This window comes from Sebastes umbrosus, chromosome 16 (genome assembly GCF_015220745.1).
Source record: "Sebastes umbrosus isolate fSebUmb1 chromosome 16, fSebUmb1.pri, whole genome shotgun sequence".
Classification (NCBI taxonomy): Eukaryota; Metazoa; Chordata; class Actinopteri; order Perciformes; family Sebastidae; genus Sebastes; species Sebastes umbrosus.
In genome coordinates, this window is record NC_051284.1 from 15,781,542 (window position 1) to 15,794,629 (window position 13,088).

At 35.0% G+C, this 13,088-nt stretch overlaps 1 protein-coding gene across 1 annotated transcript; it reads left to right on the top strand.

Moving 5' to 3' along the window:
• The first annotated feature begins 10 nt into the window (after positions 1-10).
• Positions 11-5,359, top strand: six6a (SIX homeobox 6a). The gene is made up of 2 exons (XM_037796330.1): positions 11-611; positions 4,466-5,359. Exons 1-2 carry the CDS (start codon positions 40-42, stop codon positions 4,635-4,637), a joined length of 744 nt encoding a protein of 247 aa, XP_037652258.1. The 5' UTR covers positions 11-39; the 3' UTR covers positions 4,638-5,359.
• The last annotated feature ends 7,729 nt before the right edge of the window (positions 5,360-13,088 follow it).

The following is a 13,088-nucleotide window of genomic DNA, read 5'->3' on the forward strand; positions in this document are numbered from 1 at the left end:
GAGGAGGAGGAGAGGGAAACACACACAGGAGAAGCCTCCATGTTTCAGCTGCCCATCTTGAATTTCAGCCCCCAGCAGGTCGCCGGGGTCTGCGAGACTCTGGAGGAGAGCGGCGACGTGGAGCGCCTCGGCCGCTTCCTCTGGTCGCTGCCGGTGGCTCCGGCGGCCTGCGAGGTCCTCAACAAGAACGAGTCGGTGCTGAGGGCCCGGGCCGTCGTCGCCTTCCACACGGGCAACTTCCGTGAACTCTACCACATCCTGGAGAACCACAAGTTCACCAAGGAGTCGCACACGAAGCTGCAGGCGCTGTGGCTGGAGGCGCACTACCAGGAGGCGGAGAAGCTGCGAGGACGCCCGCTGGGGCCGGTGGACAAATACCGGGTGAGGAAGAAGTTCCCACTGCCCAGAACCATATGGGATGGAGAGCAGAAGACCCACTGCTTCAAGGAGAGGACCAGGCACTTGTTGAGAGAATGGTATTTGCAGGATCCCTACCCGAACCCCAGTAAAAAGAGGGAGCTTGCACAGGCGACAGGACTTACACCCACACAAGTAGGAAACTGGTTCAAAAACCGCAGACAAAGAGACAGAGCAGCGGCTGCGAAGAACAGGTGAGCTATACTATACATGCATTCTCTTCAGAATCAGAATCAGAATCAGAATCAGAATCAGAATGAGAATCAGAATGAGAATCAGAATGAGAATCAGAATGGTGTTTATTGCCAGGTGTATGAGGTATACACTAGGAATTTTTGCTTTGGTTTTGTTGGTGCAAGTTATTAACCGTATAATAACAAAAGAAAAACATTAGAATATAATAAGAATACAAAAATTGAATTTCTACCAATATACAATATACAAAATAAGCTAATCAGAATCGTGTTTATTGCCAGGTGTAAGAGGTACACACTAGAAATTTGCATTGGTTTTGTTGGTGCAAGTTATTAACGGGATAATAAGAAAGTAATAAATAAAAACGTTAGAATTAAATAAGAATAAAACTATTTTATTTCTACCAATATACAATATACAAAATAAGCTGTAAACAAAAATAAACATGATATAAACAGATTGTGCAAACAATCAGTTATCAGAGGGGGAGAGAGAGGGATACAGTAGGAGGGTGGTATTCTGTTAGTAGTATTTGGACATAAATATAAACACCCTGCATCCTGACTCCATGTATGCATCATAGTGTTTCAGTTTTATAGCTAAACAAGCCGTAATACGCTGATTGGAGCCATAATTTCTCTGGATATTCAGAATCATCCTAATCCTAAAATCAGGGGGCTTTTTCTTTTGTAATAAATACTGCTCGCAGTGTCTGTAATGACATTATATTTTAAGGGGATTGAAATGCCAACTAGCAGTGGTGACAATAAAAAAAAATACTATTTCCTATACAGTTAGTTATTATAGATTATTGGGGGAACAAATAAATGTAAATGTTTTACTTTTAATTGTTATGAATAAGAATAACACGATACTGGATATCAACATTTAGGCTATTATTTGATTGTTAGTACACCCATTAAAACCAATGCATATTTATAATATACAATGATAATAATCAAATATCTTTAAATGTAGTTTATTATATAATATGGGGTAATTTCTCATTACAATCTTTTGAAAGGCCTATTGCAGTCGAGGTCACACTGCTGTAGCTTATTGCTCATGTTAATGCAGCTAAAACAGACCATCATTTTCCAGTATATATTGAATATAATCTGCACATTAATTAGTGACATCTTCGTGAAATGATTTGTAATTATCCTATTGGTTTAGCCTCTTATATTATAGCTTAAATAACAGATATTGTGGTGGTAGGCTATACTTGCACAACAATATAACAGTGCTATTTGTTTTTACAAGAGATATTTTCAACCATGCACACTGCAAAAGAAATGCCAGTTTTACGTAATTAAATTTTATATTGTGTTTTTTATAAAAGTGAAAAATAAGCTATTGGGTTGAAACTACCATTTATTTCAATATAGTTGTTTCAGGATGTTTTAAACGCCAAAATAAATAATAATAAATAAATGAAACGGTACCATTTGTTTCACTATAGTGGAGTTTTTTAAACGCTAAAATAAATAAGTAAATAATGAAATTAAAAAAATACAGCAGAAAAATACATAGGCCTATATAAAATAAAATAACCCTCAGTTATAGAAGATTATCTGAAGAAGCTGCATGTCTAGATGTTTTTTCTCATTATTTCTTCCTAATTGTTTCACACACAAACATTTTTTTGGATTTTTCTTTTTTTTTAATTTAACCTTTATTTAACCAGGTAGTACTCATTGAGATTAAGAATCTCTTTTGCAAGAGAGACCTGGCCAAGACAGCAGCATTTAAACATACATTAAAGTTTCAGACGCCACAACATAAAACAAATGCAAAATTAATACATACATAGCATAATAATCATACAAAACACATTAAAATCAAGTGTTTTGAAGCCAACGTTAAATTGAAAATATTCAGAAATTTACTGCAAAGCATAATGTCTCTGCACTGTAAACAATTGCTGTTAATTTTCAGCAGAACTTCAACAGTATTAACCGGTTATTGCTAAAAACAGTGCTTTACTGTAAATACAAAAGAAAACCTGTTAAATTACACTCATAGGCCATTTTTTAACTGAACTATAATGCATTCTTAAAAAACATCACTTTACTGCTGATCAACTGTCTAAAGTATCATCAGTAACAGTTTCATGCAGTATTGTTTTTAATTCTGGGACCTGATCTGCACATGTGAGGCTTGTACATTGTACATGATTGGAAAATCAGTGAATTAGCTTTATTGTTCTTCACTCACATGTTGTTCTGGTTTGCATTCTGTGCTTGAAGCCAGCTATAGACAGACATTTTGGGAAAAGTGTCAACAAGTCTATTATAGCCTTTTTTCCTAACAAAGTGCCTTTAATTGTATTTAGTGTGACTATTCCTATGTAACCTGTAACCTGCTAAGTCTATTCATCTAGGCAACAAATAATGTTTATTAAAATGTATGTAAAAAATACAACCTAAATAGTGCATTAAAACAAATCAGTAAGATAATGTAAATGAAAGATAGAAAAACAGCTATATAATGTAGCTTTAAACAGTAAATTAACTGTAAAATACTGTGAAAAAAACAGTTCAAACTGTATTTTTCATTAACAGTATAAAGCTGTAAAGCGGCAGTATAATAATGTTAATTTTACAGTAACATAAAGGCAACCCTGCTGCCAGTTCTTTACTATTATTTTACTGGGAAATTCTTAACAGTGTAGCATAATATCATACAAAACACATTAAAATCAAGTGTTTGAAGCCAACGTTAAAGTGAAAATATTCAGAAATTTACTGCAAAGCGTAATGTCTCTGCACAGTATAAACATGTTGAAGAAGCTGCATGTCTAGATTATTTTTCTCATTATTTCTTCTGAATTGTTTTCACACACAAAAAAACAATAATTTACTGTAAAGCATAATGTCTCTGCACAGTATAAAACAATAATTTACTGTAAAGCATAATGTCTCTGCACAGTATAAAACAATAATTTACTGCAAAGCATAATGTCTCTGCACAGTATAAACATGTTGAAGAAGCTGCATATATTTTAATACTGACATTGTTTTCAACCCAGAAGATAATAAACTCAGTTTGGAAGGATGCTGCAGATGTATTATAAAAAAACAAAAAAACAATATTAGTTTGTAGCCTTACCCAAAAACAAAACAATAGAGTAGCTTTACACCACTATAGAGTAAAAATACTATATTGTGGTGAAATGTGAACATTTAATTTAAGGAGGGAAAACTGCTATAAATCAGCACAAAAATAATATTTAAAATAACATAACAGATAATTTAATAATATGTGTGCATTAATGCTACACAAATTCATCAAAATACTAATTTAACCATAATAAATCGGTCATGCATTTGCACCATGCATGGACTATATTTTTATATAGATATAGATTTGAAATAGATTATTTTTCTCATTATTTCTTCTGAATTGTTTTCATACACAAAAAAACAATAATTTACTGTGAAGCATAATGTCTCTGCTCAGTATAAACATGTTGAAGAAGCTGCATGTCTAGATTATTTTTCTCATTATTTCTTCTGAATTGTTTTCACACAAACAAAAAACAATAATTTACTGCAAAGCATAATGTCTCTGCACAGTATAAAACAATAATTTACTGTAAAGCATATTGTCTCTGCACAGTATAAAACAATAATTTACTGTAAAGCATATTGTCTCTGCACAGTATAAAACAATAATTTACTGTAAAGCATATTGTCTCTGCTCAGTATAAACATGTTGAAGAAGCTGCATGTCTAGATTATTTTTTCATTATTTCTTCTGAATTGTTTTCACACACAAAAAAACAATAATTTACTGTAAAGCATAATGTCTGTGCACAGTATAAAGGTGTTTTATGTCCTCCATGCACCAGGCTCCAGCAGCAGGTCCTGTCCGGCGGCTCGGTTCGCTCCCTGGCGGACGAGGACGGCACCGTGGACCGCCTGGGCAACTCGTCCAGCCCGGAGGCTAGTCTGTCCAGCAAAGCAGCCGCTTCAGCCATCTCCATCTCCATCACCTCCAGCGACAGTGAATGTGACATCTGATGGTGCAGATCGACGGTGTTGATGAATTAAAAAGCAGGATACGAGTGAAAGACAATCCAATAAAACAAGTCATAGTGCCTGCGTTGAGTTATAAAACACATAAACACACACACTGATATCTGCCAAAACATGAGGGGATCTGTGATCTACATTTTTTAATTTTTTTTTGCGTTTTACCCACGTGTGGATAACTGAACTTAATACTGGACGAAACATATTTGAAGGACTAATAAAACCAACGCCCCCGAGATGAAAAAGAAAAAACACACAAAAAAAAAAGAAAAGGAATGAAGGCATCTGAGCGCCTATAACCTGCTGTTCTCTTGTGGGTATTTCATGTTGAAAAAAAAGAACTGTGATATTTTTACTTTACTTTAAAAAGTTTTATAAATAATGTTTATTTGCCTATTTAAAAAAAAAAAAAAAAAAAAAAAAAATCTGCTCTTGTCTCTTCGAATTTCATATTCATTTTGCTTGGTGTTTTTTTTAATACTTATACCTTGTACACAGGTGAACCTGTTGAGCATGCGCGCTTTAGTGGAAAATGTGTTTCAGTAAAAGAAGAAAAAAAAAGTAAAGATAACTTAATAAAATAATTGTTGATCAAGAGAGTATATTTTTTATTGCTGTGTGGGAAAAAAACAAGGTTTGTTAAATCTTAATATTGTTATATAAAATGGATTTTTTCGTGACTATAATAACGCCACAGTGCTATATTATTATATTCCCTGACACGTTTTAGAGCGAGGCCTAATTGGCCAACATGCTTTGCGTCGTGTAATGCAGGGTGACAGCGAGAGGTCACCGAGAGGCCGACTCACTAACCCGGATGATCTGCAGAGAGATCAAAACACTGCAGATTGTGGAAATGTTCTTTATATATATATATATATATATATATATATATATATATATATATGTTCTGCCCATGGACACACAATGTAGAAACAAGCTCCTTAAATCTTTTTAAGTGTCTATTTCCCAAGCTTTAATTTGGTAGAAAGGCCATGCATGCTGCAAATGCATATTGCAAATGCATGGTGCAAATGCATGACAGATTTATTATGGCTAAATTAGTATAGCATTTTTAATGAATTTGTGTTGCATCAATGCACACATATTATTAAATTATGTTTTTTTATTTTAAATTAGTTTTTTTGTGCTCAATTTATAGCAGTTTCCCCTCCTTTAAATGAAATGTTCACATTTCATCACAATACAGTATTTTTACTCTAGTGGTGTGAAGCTATTGTTTTGTTTTTGGGCAAGGCTACAAACTAATAATGTTTTTTTTTTTAAGTTTTTTTTATATAATACATCTGCAGCATCCTTCCAAACTGAAATTATTCTCTTCTTGGGTTGAAAACAATGTCAGTATAAAATATAATCCACCTGCACAGCATATTCTACTAAACATTTCTCTACTGGACTATAAATAGACTTTAAATCAGAACAACAGTGTCTTAATCATTAGTCTTAAGTCTTAATGTGGTGAGAAACAGTGAGCAAAGCAGACTAAAAACCAGAAGTTTAAAGTTGTTCCAACTGATGGGACAGACACCTGGTTTGGTCCAATTTGCAATTAATTAGGCTACAGTAACTTCTGAAACAGACAAAAGCCTTTCAGCTTCAGCTTGAACAACACAGAAGCTAAATCTGTATGGAGAGAGAGGAAACAAGTGAAGGGAAATAAATGGGGTTGGGGTAGTGGTGGTGGTGGTGGGGGGGGGGGGTCTTCTTCTTTTTTGTATTTTAGCTGCTCCTCTTTCAAACCATGGGGACAAAATGGCTGAATATTTCCGTTTCTATTGAAAATAAGGACGACCAGGGGACTAGATGAAAAAGTCTTTCTAGCAGTCAATAAGGTTGTCAAACTGGTCAGCGGTAATCAGTGCTAATGATGGGTCTGGGGTCCCTGCTCGGACAAAAGGGGCCCTGCTGCTGTTTGTAAAGGGAAGCGACCGCGGGTCCCTCTCCAAAGAAAAGACTCCTGTGAGGGTAGTCTGGGGCACGGAAATCACAACTTCTCTAGTGTGTGTGTGTGTGTCTGTCTCTCTCTGTGTGTGTGTGTGTGTGTGTGCTACAGTTTGAGCTCATGGCTTGGCCCATTAAAAGGATTTAATTGTTTTCTGACTTGTAGTGGCCTACTCATAGAGCCCAGCACATATGCTTCAGTAATTTAACAGACTATTAAATATAGTTTGCTCTCTCCTGATCTCAACATTGTAGAGAAAACATTTTCTTTTTATCTGGTGGACAGCAGCAGCACACTGCAGCAGGCAGGTAGGCTGTTTCAGCTGCAGAGTATTTTAACAAGTTAAGGGTTATCAGTAGATGAGTGAGGTTAACTTGCATATAAGTAGAGGCTCTTCCAGGCTTATGTTGTGATGTGCTGAAGGGCAGGATGCAGCCTTGAATATATGTCTTTATTATTGTTGAATGTGTACAACGGCGTTCAGTGTGCAGATACTCTGGAGCGTAGTATATAGTTTGTCAGCATAAATGACTGCACAGGCTTGACAACCTGCAGGCCTATATACGTCTGAACAACATCTGTATTATAGCATCTGATTCATATTATATAGTTATTTTTTTAATAAAGCCTCAAACTGTTTTAATACTATATTTGATCACATAATTTATGCCAGAATGTTATAAATACATATTATACTAAGACTGCCTATAGTTGTAGACCAATACTAGTAATACTTGTGAATAATAATGTATTCTTATGACATTAAAAATGCTTTGGGGCAGCTTCATTAACTGATATAGCTAAGAACAAACAAAAACAAATAAGATTAAACTAAAAACAACAAGTGTAGATTGCTCAAACATACAAAGTAAATGCATAGAGGCCTTTAAACTGCCACATCCAGTGTTGGTCCATGATTGAACTGTTTATATTCTTTTATAGCAGTCCTACAAAGTGCCTGTCTGTCTGAGTCCAAACAGGATTTGTATTTCTAAGGCGATAAGTCCCACAGGGCAGACTCTCTCTGACCGGAAGAGAGGAATATAAAGATGTAGCTATAGGGTGTCATACAGTATATAACCTTTTTATCTAGGCTACAAAACAGGGAAGAAGCAGACAGAAGGTCACAGATACGGGATGCTGTAGAAACCGTCTCCTCTCCAAACTGTGAGGATGAAGGTGAAGAGACTTTGCACACCGTTGCTTCTTTCAGGTGCAGAAAACCGACCATCTGCTTTTTTAAAATAAATAACCGTCCAGCTTTAATAAGTGAGAGATAGTGGAGTCAAGCAACTTTACTGCATCCACCCTTTAAGTTTCATCTCCCAGTTTCTGGTTGTTACACCGAAATCTGTGACCGCAGAGAGCCAGCAACACATAAGGTCACCATTTCTGACGGCTGTCATCAGAAAATGTGACCTCGCTGTGCCTGTCTTTTGCTTTTCTCTTAGAGTTTTGTGAATATATATTTGAATTAAAGATATTAAAATACATTTTTTTTTTTTTTTAACAATTTAGTTTTGTGTGTTTTCTGTCACATACTTGCCTCATTTATTATACAGGTACAGTTGGGTCACATTTTGACTTCATGTGTTGCTGGCTCTCTGCGGTCACAGATTCTGGGTGTTGCTGATCACTTTTTACCGCAGTTCTGTACTTTTTTACCACCTTGCTTTATCCGCCGTGCCACTGTTTGATTGATATATTGTGAATTTAATTAATTTACAACCTTGACGAGATGATCAGCAGTCATACTATAAAATAAATGTAACCGCTGAAGGAACAACCTTGAGGAGCCCCAGTATCTTGTAGAGCCTGCTACCTCCAACACCTGCTTTCTGTCTCAAATCAATTATGGCCTATTGTAATAGATTCACTCCCAAAGTTTGTCACATATAACAACTTCTATAGAACAGTCTTTAATTAACAAAACACTGAACAAGATATGCAACAACCCATTAGAAACATACAAGGACTACTGACTCAATAAACTACTGTAAGACACAACCATCACAGCAAAATGTTGACTTAATTCTTCTCCTAACATTATTAGTTTTGTAATTTATGTCATCTGAAAAAAAAAAAAAAAGATTATTATTTTAGGAAAGTTACAGTTAGCTTGCGTATTATGTAAAACAAAAATAGACAGAGTACATGAGGAAATCTGTCTGTCTCCTTCAAAATGACAATCAGAGAGTCCCTACCCCAGATTGTTCAAACAATCCACAGTGAAAAAATGAATTGGATTATTCCGGTAGAGTACAGTAGAGGGTCGTCATCCAGAGGGATGTGTTTGTTTTTATTCTTTATGATGCTGCAGATCCTTCCAGTGGTGGAATGAAACTACATTTACTCAAGCACTGCACTTAAGTGCAATTTTTAATTAAAAAAAAAAATTGTAAATGGCAAAATATTATACTTTTCACCCACATTTACAGTATCTGACAGTTACTAGTTACTTTGTAGATTCAGATTAATAATACAAATACACTCAGTGACCATTTTATTAGGTACACAGTCTGATGCTATCCAATACAACTGCCCTGCAACAAAGCCTATAATGTTCAGCCTTTGTTGATACTGTCATAGAGTTGTTGTTTTTTTAAATGATTTAGTCATGTGTTTTAGCATTGAGGTCATAGTTAGTGATGTGTTATACTGGACTGCATTATATCGAGAGCTGTTTCTAATATCCTGCCCTCCTCATTTTAGGGGGGACAAACAGAAACAACTCTCAATATAATGCAACAACATCTTTAATAACCTCAATAATAAACATATGACTGAATTGACCCTTTTTCATAAAGACTGAACATTAAGAGTGTTGTATTGGACTGCAGTATATTTTGCAGGTGTATGCTCACTGAGTGTATAATCATGATGTATTATTATAGATTAGGCTACCTGACAGTATATAATGTAGTTAATATGAGCCCTAACGTTACCAGTTGCAGCATTAGTAATGCTTTCACACTACTGCATTAATAATAATGATTCTGCATTAGGGATGCACTGACTCAACTGTTTCAGTCCCGATACTGATAGTGATACCTGGGCTTCGGGTATTGGTCCAGTACCGATCCGATACCAGTGTTTAATCAATTAGCTGTATGCTTCACTGTGTGGAAGTGACTGGGATCATTCTTTAATGTGTAAGACAATATCAGGCTTGACTCAAACATGGCTTTCCTAACTTTGTTAAACTAAATGCAACAAATAAATACATAGATATAAATTGATTAAATTGTTATACATTATTAAAATAATGACTCCAGAAACTTGGTAAAAAATGTTCAAAATTAACAAGAATTACTTACATAAATTAAAATTCAAGTGTAAACCTTTTTTAATGCAGCGACCAATTGGTCAAAACGTAAACAGGAATTCAAATTCCAGTATATAATGTATATAGTATATAAACATAGATTTGAATTTAATAGATCGACCCCATTGTCACTAATACCCGATCCAGCTGTTTAAGTCAGTATCGGCCTTCCGATCCGGTATCGTTTTTTTCCGGTATCGTTTTTTCTTTTTTATGTCAATACTACATTTTTGGATGCAGGACTTTTAGTTCTAGCAGAATATTTCTACACACTATAATCAACTGTTGTTTGAACCTTTCATATTTTTGCATGAAGAGAATAAATAGCTGTTGCATTATAATAAAATCTTTTTAATGCAGCGACCAATTGGTCAAAACGTAAACAGGAAATCAAATTCCAGGATATAGTGTATATAGTATATAAACATAGAATTGAATTGAATAAATCGACCCCATTGTCACTGATACCCGATCCAGCTGTTTAAGTCAGTATCGGCCTTCCGATCAGGTATCGGTTTTTTTCGGTATGTTTTTTTTTTTTTTTATGCCAATACTACATTTTTGGATGCAGGACTTTTACTTATAGCAGAATATTTCTACACTCTGTAATTTGAACCTTTCATGTTTTTGCATGAAGGGAATAAATATCTGTTGCATTCTAATAGTAATACTCCTGATGATAATAATAATGATAATAAACTCCCAGTGCAGCAGTGTAGGGCTAACAGTGATGCTGTCACATGTCTGCCTCTCAACACGCCTCCTGAAGTGGTCGAGGTCACTCAGCAGGGAAACTTGTCCTTTTCAGCAGAGCTTTTTGTTCTCCACGCTCTTCTTTTTTTCCCAACTATCCCATCCGCACTCCAACAACTTCTTCTTCTTTTCTTTCTTTTTTTTTTTTTTTTTAACCCCTATTGTTTGTTGTTTACAAGGTTAAACCTGAACTCACTTCGGGATCTTTTGAAAGAATACTCGCTATCAAAAAAATAGTTTGTTCCAAAGGACCAAATAAATCAACGGTGGGGCGTTTTTTCTGTCAGCTCATTGTGCGAAAGGCCATGAATTTATATCAAAATATTCATTAGAAAACCGCTTTTTCCCCATCAGTGTTTCCCAACCTTGGAAATACAGCTATTTCGAGGCTTTTGTGTGCGTTATTGTAACCCGGCCGATGTTTTTTCATTCCCATCAGAAATGTTTTCTCCTCAAAGAATAAGAAACTATCTCATTCATGGTGCGTGGAGCTGCTTCATCTGCTGAAGGAAACTGCAGACTAGTGGCGCCTTCTGGTGGTCATGATGGATCAGCATGGATCAGCATCCATCTAGGGTTCCTAGAAGTTTATCAAGCACTTGTGTAGTTTTCCACAAAAACAACAATAGAAAGCATCTTAACTGGATGCATACTGGTATGGTTTGGCAACATTACATCATATGACCACAAACTCCTGATGAGGACAGTGAAAACAGCATCTAAAATGATTGGATCACCATGACCACAGTTACAGGACATTTTCACCACTCGCTGCAGGAAGAAAACACTTTGTATCATGCAGGACACAAGTCATGCAGCATATAGTCTTTTCTCTTATCTCCCTACAGAGCATTAGAGCTCGGACCTCTCGCCTTAGAGACAGTTGTTACCCTCAGGCAGGCAGTTAGACTACTGAATAGTAGCACTAAATGAATGCAGAGCTGTGGATTTGTTTTATGGATGTTTAAGGCTGTTTTATAATTTTATTCTCAGTTATTGTCTTATTTATTATAGTATTTATCAACTGTACTATTTATAGATTTTAAGGGCTGAGAGAGAGCCAGGGTAAAATGCATTTCATTGCATTTCACTGTACTTTTAAATGCATATGTCAAATTAACTTGAAACTTGAAACTTGAAACTTGAAACTAACAATTTAAATCCGGAACAAATTAAGATGAAGTTAGATATTAGTTGCAGGATATTATTCTCCATCCAAAGAGGTAATTCACTACCCTGATTTTCCCTGTTGGACTAAAAACCAAACGAAACATATTGAGAATAATTCTTTGATTTTATGTATTTCCTGGTGCTCTAGAATGTAATTTGTAAAAGATAGAAAATAGTTATATGATTTTAGAACCATATGGCCTTAGAAATACTAGGTAAGTAGTGCAAACCCATTTGAATAAGTTTAACAACACACCAAAAACTGTAAATGATAATAATAATAATAATAATAATAATAATAATAATAATAATAATAATAATAATAATAATCATATTCATAATCATAATGATAATAATGATAATAATAATAATAATAATAATAATAATAATAATAAATTCAAATTTTTATTTATTTATTTATTTATTTATTTATCTTTAACTGTTCAGTTATACCTTCAGTAAATCGCCCTTCATGGTGGTCTAAATGCTGTTTCAAAGTATTCTCCACACAATTCTAGTACAGAAATACTAAAATCCTTTAATTTGATGTTAGTTTAACTTGCAATTCATTATTTTAACTTTGTAAAATAGCAACATTTAAAGAAATTGAGTCTAAAGTATATCAGAATCAGTCTAAAGGAACAGCACATGTGTAAAGATTGTAAAACTTAAACTCCTTTTAAAATTCCCAGAAATCATACTCTCCTCCCTCTGGTTAGATATAAAGATGGGGTTTGACAAAATGCATGTCCCAGGCTTCAGTTCAATTTAAATTGAGGAAGCCATAGAAGTCCCATTTAGGGTCAGTAAATGCTGATTCATATGAACTCAGCCTCCACCATCAACAGTGAGATGCTGCAGGAGACGTTCAGCACCACGGACAGAGACACAGTTCACCTAATTCATCAGTAATCTGTTCCTTAATCATAAATGTGTTTTGTTAAAACCTCATCTGATTCTTTCACTTTGTGGAAGAAACCCTGTGTACCGTTTCGTCTGCTTAATTATATGCCATCAGTATCTCCCGCAGTATGAAACCACATTAACGATTCTGGTCATTTTCACATTTTGGCCTCCACAGATTGATCAAGTTCTTCTACCCATCTAAACATAATACAAACCTTTCAAAGACAAATTCATATCAACATATCGTACACTACATGGTCAAAAATATATGGACACCCAAACATTACACCCATGTGATTGTTGCACATCTCATTTTAAAACC